The 11,563-nt window shown below is 37.9% G+C and overlaps 1 protein-coding gene across 23 annotated transcripts in view; it reads right to left on the bottom strand.

The window, feature by feature from the left end:
* Window positions 1–2,035: 2,035 nt before the first annotated feature.
* EIF4G3 (eukaryotic translation initiation factor 4 gamma 3) overlaps window positions 2,036–11,563 on the bottom strand; it is a 362,883-nt gene continuing 353,355 nt past the window's right edge. For all 23 annotated transcript variants that reach the window (XM_049706459.1, XM_033433181.2, XM_033433186.2 and 20 more), the window contains 3 exons: window positions 7,945–8,026; window positions 4,231–4,377; window positions 2,036–2,752 (listed from right to left, as the gene is read on the bottom strand). In XM_049706459.1, the coding sequence (XP_049562416.1) occupies window positions 2,571–2,752; window positions 4,231–4,377; window positions 7,945–8,026 (411 nt within the window). In that variant the 3' untranslated portion in view covers window positions 2,036–2,570. The remainder of the gene's footprint in view (window positions 2,753–4,230; window positions 4,378–7,944; window positions 8,027–11,563) is intronic.

Below are 11,563 nucleotides of genomic sequence, written 5' to 3'. Positions count from 1 at the left end.
AAACAGAAGAACAAAAAAGGAAACTGTGAACAGGGTAAGATTCATGACCGTGTTTTGCATTTCAGCTGGTGTAAGTGTCGATCAATTCTCCCACTTTGCTCTTATTTTGCCATTAGGTAATCTTGCGAATCCCATCTAACGTTCTGTGCACAAAGCAACAAGTTACCCATAAATTACTTTGTAGTCTCCTCATCACACTTCACACTTATAGGTGAGATTTCAAACACTATTTCTGTTACTGTACTATAGACGTTTATAGCTGAAGGTTTTTCCAACCCTTGAATTATTTTCCCCCCAATATTATTCTCTTTCCTCCAATCCTTACACTTGTCCACATCTAAAATACCCATGAATAGGCCATCACTACTACCTGAAGTTCCGTCCTGGCTAGACCCTTGCAAAGGAGAGCCACGGATTTCCAAGAGGCAGTCACCACCTTGCTTCTCCATCCCCACCCACCACCCTTCACCCCTGTGAGCGAGTGCTGCATCAGACACCTAAAACTGCATCAGTCAGGAGATTCCTGGATCAGAATCCTCTGCACTTTTGATTCTGGCAGCTGTTAAAAACTCAATGTAACACAGAATCAAGTTGCTTCTTCCAACTGAGGGTTCCCAGGCAGAGCCTGCAGCCAGACCCTGACACTTTTCAGGCCGCATCCCTGATGACAGCTGCTGTCATATGCCTGTCACAAGACTTTCAGGATTTTGTTCTTCAAGAACAGCTTTCCACCCCTATGCAGTGCGCTCATGTAGTGGGATCCTGTATTGTGTTCAACTACATTCTGAAGAAGAGCTTTTTATTGCTATGGACAATTTTGTTCTTGTGCATCACAAGTCTTGCCAAGTCTCTTAATGTGAATACTTCTTCAGAGATGGAAGCTTAGAACTCTTTGGTTAGCCAGATACAAAATGCAAGACTGCTTATTTGGGAGCAGCATGGCTTTCTTCATAATACATTTTGTAGGGTGACGGCCTACAAACAATTGAAATGGAAAGCCACCTGTAGAGACTACAATTTCATCAAAGAAGAAAAAAAACAAAGCACGGTACAGCACTCCAATATCTGTCGGAGAAACAGAGGCCCAAACCACAGTTCGTTTTATACTCACCAGAATGGCTTGAGTGAAGTTGAAGTTGGGAAAAATGTGATTTTCACACATGGTATTGGTTTGGTTTTAGACCCCACACCCACTTTTTAAAAAGTGTAATTTAGCTTTGGTTTCTTTCATTTTTTAGAAGACATCTTTGGGTTTCTTAAGCACTGGCAGCAATGATGATTTTAAAAATCAGTGGTAGTGGTAGTATCAAATTGAATTAGTGCCCCTAATCCAAATACATAGAGTGGAACACGTGGTTATTTAAAATATTGCTGTTAGGGTTGTTCCTACCATGAATGCATTTCTAGTTGGTGTTGGAAAGAAGCATCCCCTGGACTTCAGAGAAGCTCTCCCACCCAAGCACAAGTGTCCTCCTTTACCCACAAAGTAGCTTGTCTTTTCCAACTGCAGACACACAGGCAGGTAGGTAGGCAGGCAGGCAGGCAGGCAGGCAGACAGACAGACAGACACACACACACACACACACACTCTCTCTCTCTCTCTCTCTCTCACTCTCTCTCCTACTTCAGAAGTGATTTTGATTAGACAGCGAGAAGCCAGACAGCACCTCCCAGAGATGGGCGCACATGCAGCAGCTGTCAAAAGGAGAAGTCACTTTACTTTCTTTTAAACTTGCAATGTTTGTCTTTATTTTGTTCTTTATATTTTGAAAGTGAAAAGAAATAGTATTGAGTCAATTTCTTTTTGTTTTTTTAAATATTTGTTCTATGTATTTACAAGCCTTAAAGTTGCTCTAAAGATTTCAAAAGTATTAAGAGTACTTTTCCCAGGGTAGCACTTTTTTTTAAAACAATTCTTGGAGTTCTCTGGTCCACAGCATTTCCTTCTGTTCCAAGGTTATGTATGTTTTGATTACTATTTTGATTTTTTTATTTTCTGAAGCAAGCTGAGAGGCAGGCAGAAAGATTTGATGCCAAAAAAAAAAAAAAAAATCTTTCTTACCTTGTTCACCCCAAACCTTCTTAAATCTGGACTAAATACTATGCTTTAAAACAAACGTGAGGTGCATCTGAAGGGGAGGGAAATTTATTTCTCTGCTTTTCTATTATACAAGTTGTTTACAGAAACTGCAAATTAAAAAATTACACTGGCATTTGCAGTCCTTAAAATAAATTAAAAGTTCTCAACTTTTTTTTTTTTGCTAAACAGATGTTTTTTTTTTAAAGTATGAGTCCTCGTTTAAAAAGAAAAGATTAAAACAGAAAATACTTTCTATAAATAATACATGTATTTTGGTTTTAGTGCTCCCGCCCTCAGGTTTGAAGTTTACTTTTTTCCAGTACCTTTTTCCTCCATGATCACCTTTCTTTCTCTTTCCCCTCTCCCACTCGTGCACACGTGGGGGTTTCTGCGAGAATTGGCCTTGCTGCACTGTGATTGGCGAAGACGTGACACTTTTTATAAAAATACTTAAATTGTTTCTTTTGTTTCATTTTGTGTATTTGAAGTTTTAGTTATCCTCAGACTCCTCTTCTGCTTCCCGCAGCCATGTGAAGAATGCTGTGACGGATTTCAGGGCCACACCCTTCCCATTCTGCTCTGCGGGGTCCTTGCTGCTTTCCCATTTGTAGAAGGCATCCTCAGAGATCACCTCCTCGTCATACAGGCAATCAAAAAACATCCGTAGCAAATCTGCAAGGAGGTGAAAATAAACCATCAATTCTGGGGGCACTGTAGCTGCGAGAAGACCGTATTTCCAAGCAGTGAATGGATGCACATGAACTCCCCAGGATAAGAGCATCCATGACACTTCATCACACCCCCTCTTGATAGCATAAGAGCAAAACCATTTGTCTAAAGAGTGGGAAAATTTAAGCAGTCTAAACTGTTTCCTATTCCTATTATTTTGTTCAATTTGAACTATTTTCTGATATTGCTGAGTTGTTTGATATCATGTAGTTTTCACCCTAAACACTTAAAAATTAAATACAAGAATACTTTTTTTTACTTTCTTCTTTATACATTTTGTTTGAAATTTTACAATAAAAATATATTATTTTTACAAATTTTGAGAGGAAAAGGCAGAATGTACTTTCGCCCCCTCTAATGTTGTTTTCAAAATGAAAAGAGTAATAATTCATATGAAAAAAATGGGTAAAAACTATCTCATCTGGATTTTATCCAGTGAAACGACAGTCGTTGGTTATTGTTTTCAATGCCCAGATGATCTGGGCAATTTTAATCCTCTGTTTTGCTCTCACAGTGGAAACTTAGCTTATATTATTGTTCAAAAAAGAGAGATTTATAGATAGAATGTCTCCTCGGTTACACCCTGAGGATTGTTTCAATCTTTTCCTTTATCTCCCAGAGGGATTTAATAGCACTAGCCAAGAAGGAAAACTCTGAAAAAGCTACAACCTAAGGAAATGCCAAAGAACTACTTCAGTGCTATCTCTAAAATAGCCAAGTATCTACTAACCACTTTCACAAGTTTCAACTGAATTTTCAAGATTTAATACAATTCAGTTAATTTACCAGCATCACTAAGACTCTGGTGTTCAGGTTACCTTATTTGTCTGGTTAGCCAGTATTAATCATAACTCTTAACTGAAAATTAGTCTAACCTGGCTTAATGTCTTTGTTGGGTATCTGAGGATTCTGAAGAGTATCATCCTCTTTCATTATTAAGACCTGTGTCAAAGAAGGTGAAAAACTGTACTGCACATATGCTAATGCCAAGATGCCCTAGACCTGCGTTGTCCAATGGGGTAGCCACTAACCACATGTGGCTATTTACATTTAAATTAAGTGAAATTTATTTCCTCAGTCACAGTAGCCACATTTAAGTGCTCAACGGACATATGTGGCTCATGGTTACCATACTGCATGACAGAGATACATTTCCATCATTGCAGAGAGTCTATTAGACAGACCTGCCCTAGAATGAGGATTAAATCTCTAATATAAACTAGTGTTCTTGTTATCATTTTCTCATAAAAGTCAAACACTTAAAAACGTTCAGGTCTATTAAAGTTATTGGTTATCTGAGTTTTTGTAATTAGTGATTCTTCTATTATCCACTGTTCAAGCCCATCCAACCACCTCTCATGTCTTGGCCTGGATAAATCTCACCCTCTGGTTGGGTTAATTGTAGCAAGAGGTAAACTTACTGGCAGGTTGATCAAGTTTTACTATTGATGCTTGTAGTGCATAAAGTGCTTGCAGTTCCTTCTCCGTATCTGAGTCTAGGTACTTGATTAAGATCGGCACTCTCTGCTTGATAACAGCAGTGTCTACTCGGAAGGTAGAACAGTCGGCTGGAGGTGATAGAAGAACTGAGCATTAACACACAGAGCCATTTTCAATTTTCTGAGTTGATAAGACACACATGACTCTGCAAGGAAAGAGGAAGCAAGGGGGTCCAAGGCAAAGATTTTGAAACCCAAAATTTTCTGAAATTCTTAATGGGATATTCTCCCTGAAACAAACAAACAAAAATATAGAGGGGGGGCGGATATATTTAGAGTGCTGGGTTCCCTCAAGAGCAGCATACTCAGTCCTTTATCTTTAATCGTAATGAAACAGGGACAGTGGTTTCATAACATTTCAAACTACAAAAGGAATTAGAAAGGAAATTAAAGTGATAGTTCATATAAAATCTTTTCACAAGGGTAAAAGAATTAGAACCATTTTATTATTACTATCAGGATGAGGACTAACTGTGACAGTGGCAAACAACACATTTAATCTGAGCCTTCTGAGGGAAAGGCACAGTAAAAAAAGGGCTAAGAAAAGCATGCTCAGGGCCTAGAAGCATGAGTGGTTTTTTGTTTTTTAGCTTTATTGATCTTTGCTATTGTTTTCTTTGTTTCTATTTCATTTATTTCTGCTCTGATCTTTATGATTTCTTTCCTTCTACTAACTTTGGGTTTTGTTTGTTCTTCTTTCTCTAGTTCATTTAGGTGTAAGATTAGATGGTTTATTTGAGATTTTTCTTGCTTCTTGAGGTAGGATTGTATTGCTATAAACTTCCCTCTTAAAACTGCTTTTGCTGCATCCCATAGGTTTTGCGATCGTCGTGTTTTCGTTGTCATTTGTCTCTAGGTATTTTTTTGATTTCCTCTTTGATTTCTTCAATGATCTTTGGTTATTTAGTAACGTATTGTTTAACCTCTATGTGTTTGTGTTTTTTATGTTTTTTTCCTTGTAATTGACTTCTAATCTCATAGCATTGTGGTCGGAAAAGTTGCTCGATATGATTTCAATTTTCTTAAATTTACCAAGGCTTGATTTGTGACCCAAGATGTGACCTATCCTGGAGAATGTACCGTGTGCACTTGAGAAGAAAGTGTAATCTGCTGTTTTCGGATGGAATCTCCTATAAATATCAATTAAATCTATCTGGTCTATTGTGTCATTTAAAGGCTGTGTTTCCTTATTAATTTTCTGTCTGGATGATCTGTCCATTGGTTTAGGTGAGGTGTTAAAGTCCCCCGCTATTATTGTGTTACTGTTGATTTCCTCTTTTACAGCTGTTAGCAGTTGCCTTATGTATTGAGCCCTTGAACATTATGTGGTGTCCTTGTCTCTTTTAACATTCTTTATTTTAAAGTCTATTTTATCTGATATGAGTATTGCTACTCCAGCTTTCTTTTGGTGTCCATTTGCATGGAGTATCTTTTTCCATCCCCTCACTTTCAGTCTGTATGTGTCCCTAGGTCTGAAGTGGGTCTCTTGTAGACAGCATATAGATGGGTCTTGTTTTTGTATCCATTCAGCAAACCTGTGTCTTTTGGTTGGAGCATTTAATCCATTCACATTTAAGGTAATTATGGATATGTATGTTCTTATTACCATCTTCTCAATTGTTTCGGGTTTGTTTTTGTAGGTCCCTTTCTTCTCTTGTGTTTCCCACTTAGAGAAGTTCCTTTAGCATTTGTTGTAGAGCTGGTTTGGTGGTGCTGAATTCTCTTAGCTTTTGCTTGTCTGTAAAGTTTTTGATTTCTCCATCGAATCTGAATGAGATCCTTGCTGGGTAGAGTAATCCTGGTTGTAGGTTCTTCCTTTTCATCACTTTAAATATATCGTGCCACTCCCTTCTGGCTTGTAGACTTTCTGTTGAGAAATCAGTTGTTAACCTTATGGGAGTTCACTTGTATGTTATTTGTCATTTTTCCCTTGTTGCTTTCAATCATTTTTGTTTGTCTTTAATTTTTGTCAATTTGATTACTATGTGTCTTGGTGTGTTTCTCCTTGGGTTTATCCTGCCTGGGACTCTCTGCGCTTCCTGGACTTGGGTGGCTATTTCCTTTCCCATGTTAGGGAAGTTTTCGACTATAATCTCTTCAAATATTTTCTCGGGTCCTTTCTCTCTTCTCCTTCTGGGACCCCTATAATGCGAATGTTGTTGCGTTTAATGCTATCCCAGAGATCTCTTAGGCTGTCTTCATTTCTTTTCATTCTTTTTTCTTTATTCTGTTCCGTGGCAGTGAATTCCACCATTCTGTCTTCCAGGTCTCTTATCCGTTCTTCTGTCTCAGTTATTGTGCTATTGATTCCTTCTAGTGTATTTTTCATTTCAGTTATTGTATTGTTCATCTCTGTTTGTTTGTTCTTTAATTCTTCTAGGTCTTTGTTAAACATTTCTTGCATCTTCTCGATCTTTGCCTCCATTCTTTTTCTGAGGTTCTGGATCATCTTCACTATAATTATTCTGAATCCTTTTTCTGGAAGGTTGCCTATCTCCACTTCATTTAGTTGTTTTTCTGGGGTTTTATCTTGTTCTTTCATCTGGTACACAGGCCTCTGCCTTTTCATTTTGTCTATCTTTCTGTGAATGTGGTTTTCGTTCCACAGGCTGCAGAACTGTAGTTCTTCTTGCTTCTGCTGTCTGCCCTCTAGTGGATGAGACTATCTAAGAGGCTTGTACAAGCTTAAGCCTGCAGTTTTATTTCCTCTGTAAGTTAGCACCGGGACACAATCTTGTTTTTAAAAGCAGCTTCTATACTTTACAACTCTGATATTAAAACACCAAAGTCTTATGGTTCTATAGATACTGAAAATTATTTTAAAAATTTTAATGAAGACTTTCCACTTAGCTTGTTATTTTCCTTGGTAAAGAACTAACATTGAAAAAACATTCATCTGAAAAAACGTTCATCTGAGAGAAAATCTTAAACTCTGAAGCTATCTCTATAATGATAAAGACAGACCTGAAATTCTGAACAACTTTTGAGCTGACAGATTTCTTTTTTTTTCCTACTTCAGTGACAGAAATGTGGATTTCTATCTGAGACTAAGTGGATGATCTCATCAAGTACTGTTAAAAACTATATGCAGCTTGGAACATTTAGGTTTTCTACCAATCTGAATCCTATCCACCTATGTCTTACCATATAAAGTCAACATAAAGCAGGAGAAATAATTGCTATTTTCTTTCCTCATATATGTATTTACATATAATGGCTTTTCTGTTGAGATTAGCCCTTCATTGATATTAAATAAGAATATTCAAACTGTTCTTTAGAACTCTTCAATGCAAGACAGGAGGCTTTGAATGTTAGAGGTGAAAAGTAAAGGAAAAGTCACATGTAGCAGAGTATAAAACAACCCAAGGATCATGCACCAACTTCCTGTTGAGCTGAGGAACACAAGGCTTGCAGCAACTTGTCACATCTGGGCTCTCTGCAGGCAGAGCAGCTATTCATCCCCCTGCCCGAGACAGCCAGGCATTACAGAGAGACATGGTATCCATTTGGCACAGAAACTGAGCTTTACAGGGCAAGTTTGGAGGGCAATATAAACTCTGACCCATATCATCTCATCAGTAGTTGACATACGGGGGATTTCAGGTGTTAAGAGCTGCCTTCAGAAATATTACTTACCTATAATAGCTGCTTTACAAACAGCTGTCATTAAAGCTCTAAGGAATGTAGGTGAACTCATCTGGCTTTCATCTAGGTTAGCCTGGAATCAAAAGTAAATAGAATAGTTAAAGGTACCCTTGCACACCAGAGAAATTATTTTCCCCTAAACCTGGCTTTGTCTGGCCCTAAGGGCAGACGGGATCATGCTCAACTTTCTTGTAAAAATTAGTCTTCTAATTCACCAGAAAATACTGGGGCTATCGCCAGTTCTGTCCGAAAATGCTCTCAGTAGCGGTATTTCATTTTCAGAGAGCTTACTATCCCCTATCCTTTGCTCATTCAGTTAAACAGTGCTGTGTACTATATACATTCAGAAACGTAACCATTTAAAAGCATTTTCCCTTCTCAATAAGTAAGGCATACTAAGATGATCTATCCAAATCTATAAAGTTGAAAGAACAACTACACCACAACCACACAGTATTTTAAAGCCTACTTTGCTCAGTAGTGTGCAACTATGTCTAAATGTACTAACACCGCTTTCTCATCTTAATTTTAATGTGACTTGGAGGTTAATTTCAAGCATTACCTCAAACAAACTCTTCAGGTGGTGGTGAGAAAACTATTACTCTTTTCTAAGGATGGTAAAAAAATGTATTTAGAGATAAGGTAAATAGAGTAAATGGGCCCCCAATTTATTTTTTAGTTTCTCTTAAGATCTTATCTTTTTGCTATAAAACACTACACTAGTATGGACACCAAGGGGGGAAAGTGGGGGGGTGGAGGGGTGGGATGAATTGGGAGATTGGGATTGATATATATGCACTGATGTGTATAAAACAGATAACTAACAAGAACGTGCTGTATAAAAATAAAATAAATTAAAATTCAAAGAAAAAAACCCACTATACTAAACCAGATGACTAGCAAAAGGAAAAGACAAACAAAAGCAGCCATTTTCTAGGCAGGTATTTCAAATATTTTCTAGAGTTTATGCTCCTTATGCCTGTGAACAGAATTCATGCTTATCTCAGCTTCTTTTAATAGCATAGCATAGTATTTTCTACTGAAAGAGTCAGCCTTAAAATGACTGGCTAGGAAAGAATTAAAGATGTCATTTTAAACGTTATGTGTTAGAAAGCTAAGAATTTCAAAGATATTTAGAGATCAGTTTAACGTTTATGAATTTCAGAACTGACACAGACTAACCAGCAGCTCTCTCTTTGTTGAATACCTAACCTTGCACATCACCTGGGAGGAACTGGCGGCTTCCTGAGAGCAGAATTAAGAGTGGTTAACAAGTCAGATGGCCGGCTCTGCGGGACACTGGCAGAGCTGAACACAGAGGGCCGTGATACCTTTTGTTACCGATCTTTTCCCACAGGACAGAAACATGTGGTGGCACTGCTGACAGCTAAGGCCGAGGATAGGGTGGGGCAAGAACTCTGCATAAAAGATTTCATGATGATTTATGTGTTATAGCCAGTTGCTGGTATACCTCTTTAAAAAATAAACAGGCTGAAGCCAAAGCTGGTCTAGCCCCAGAAATTACTTCTGCAAAGTCTGAACAATTATTTTTGAAGAATAAATGTGAGAATAAAAACACACCATTACTTTTTGGCCCAACAATACTTTATAAACATGTTGTAGAGCTATTTCAACTGAGTATCATTTGAAATCCCCAAGGATTAGACTTCAAGCGGAGTCTGAGAAAAATAAACAAATTAGCTAAATGTGATTAGATAATAAATAACACTTCCAAACCATCTGACTGTTTCTTCTGTTTTAAAGAAAAAAATTGCATATTTCTTCTACCAAATAGCCACATACTGTAATTCTAACATTCAAGAATAGAAAAGACACGAAGAAAAGTATCAAGAACACTAAAGATTAAGCAAAGATGTTAACAAAAATGCACAGAACAATAAGGAAGATGGGTCTGCTAATTGGAATTGATAAGCGAAATCAGATTATTATATAGTACCAGTATCACACACAGAGCAACGAACACCTTATATGTATTGTCAGCTCAGTGACCATTATGTTTTTCTCTTCTTGCTCCTTTTTTAAAAGTCACCTTTGTTAGGTATAATTTACATTCAGTACAATTTACCCTTCATCTTCTATTTAAGGAGAATAATTGTTGGTCTGGACTAGGCAGAATAAATACTGATATTTAAAAAATGAGGCCCAACATGGACGAAGAGGTAAAAACAGCATCATTTTGCAATACATGAGAAACAGAATAAAAGACCAAACTGCTGAAATCTATGAAAAATCATGGAGAAGGAGAATGATGTTAAGTATGCAAACATTGACCTGACTTTTAAAACATAAAAGAAGGTGTCTGGGGCTTCCCTGGTGGCGCAGTGGTTGAGAGTCCGCCTGCCGATGCAGGGAACACGGGTTCACGCCCCGGTCCAGGAAGATCCCACATGCCGCGGAGTGGCTGGGCCCATGAGCCATGGCCGCTGAGCCTGCACATCCGGAGCCTGTGCTCCGCAATGGGAGAGGCCACGACAGTGAGAGGCCCGCGTATCGCAAAAAAAAAAAAAAAAAAAAAAAAAAAAAAGAAGGTGTCTGATGATGTCAACAATATACCGGAAAGCCTGATGCTGATTCTATGCTAAAATCTATAACAAACTATCATATGAATGGTTTAAAAGTCTTAGAGCGGAAAGAGATGGTTATGTTAAGAGGAATAAATACATACATGAAAAACAAGTCATGCTAAACTAAACTTCTTTCCTTTTCTGATACAATCAGTATACGGTAGCTCAGATGGATACAGCCTTCACTTTTCTAGACTTTAGCAAGGCATTTGACAAATTATCTAGTAAGAGATATCCCCTTATGGACAAGATGAAAAGGTGAACTAGACATTAGAATGATGTGAAATAATAAACAAGTTAATAGCTGAAATGTCCACAGGGGTGGGGTGCGATTTGGTCCTGAAAAGTATGCTGCTTTATCCTTGGTCCTACCCCATTCACACATTTTACCCATAACTCGAATGAGGACAAAGTTGACATATTAATGAAATGCAAGGAGGATACAAAGTGAAAAAGATGGCAAGCAAAATTTATGACCAAGTCAGAATCTAAAATGTCCTGACAAGACTAAAAAAAAAAAATGTCTAATTTAAGAAGATGAATGTAAACAGAATTAAATTATTAAGGGACTTCCCCGGTGGCACACTGGATAAGCCTCCACGCTCCCAACGCAGGGGGCCAGGGTTCAATCCCTGGTCAGGGAACTAGATCATACATGCATGCTGCAACTAAGAGTCTGCATGTCTGCATGCCACAACTAAGGAGCTGGTGAGCTGCAAATAAAGAGTCTGCCCACCTGCTGCAACTAAGACCCAGTGCAACCAAATAAATAAATTAAATAAGTAACTATTTAACAAAAAGAAATGAATTTTTAAAACACCATTTTGGTTCAAAACCAAATGCATAAGTTTGGGATGGGAGAGGTGACTAACCTGTAGAATATAAAAGAATGGGTACTACAAGACTGAAAGAGCAAGGAGACCTTCAAGATGGCAGAGGAGTAAGACGTGGAGATCACCTTCCTCCCCACAAATACATCAGAAATACATCTACATGTGGAACAACTCCTACAGGACATCTACTGA

This window comes from Orcinus orca, chromosome 1, assembly GCF_937001465.1.
Source record: "Orcinus orca chromosome 1, mOrcOrc1.1, whole genome shotgun sequence".
NCBI classification, from domain to species: domain Eukaryota; kingdom Metazoa; phylum Chordata; class Mammalia; order Artiodactyla; family Delphinidae; genus Orcinus; species Orcinus orca.
The sequence above is the reverse complement of the archived record's forward strand: the minus strand, read 5'-3'. Positions and strand labels throughout refer to the sequence as shown.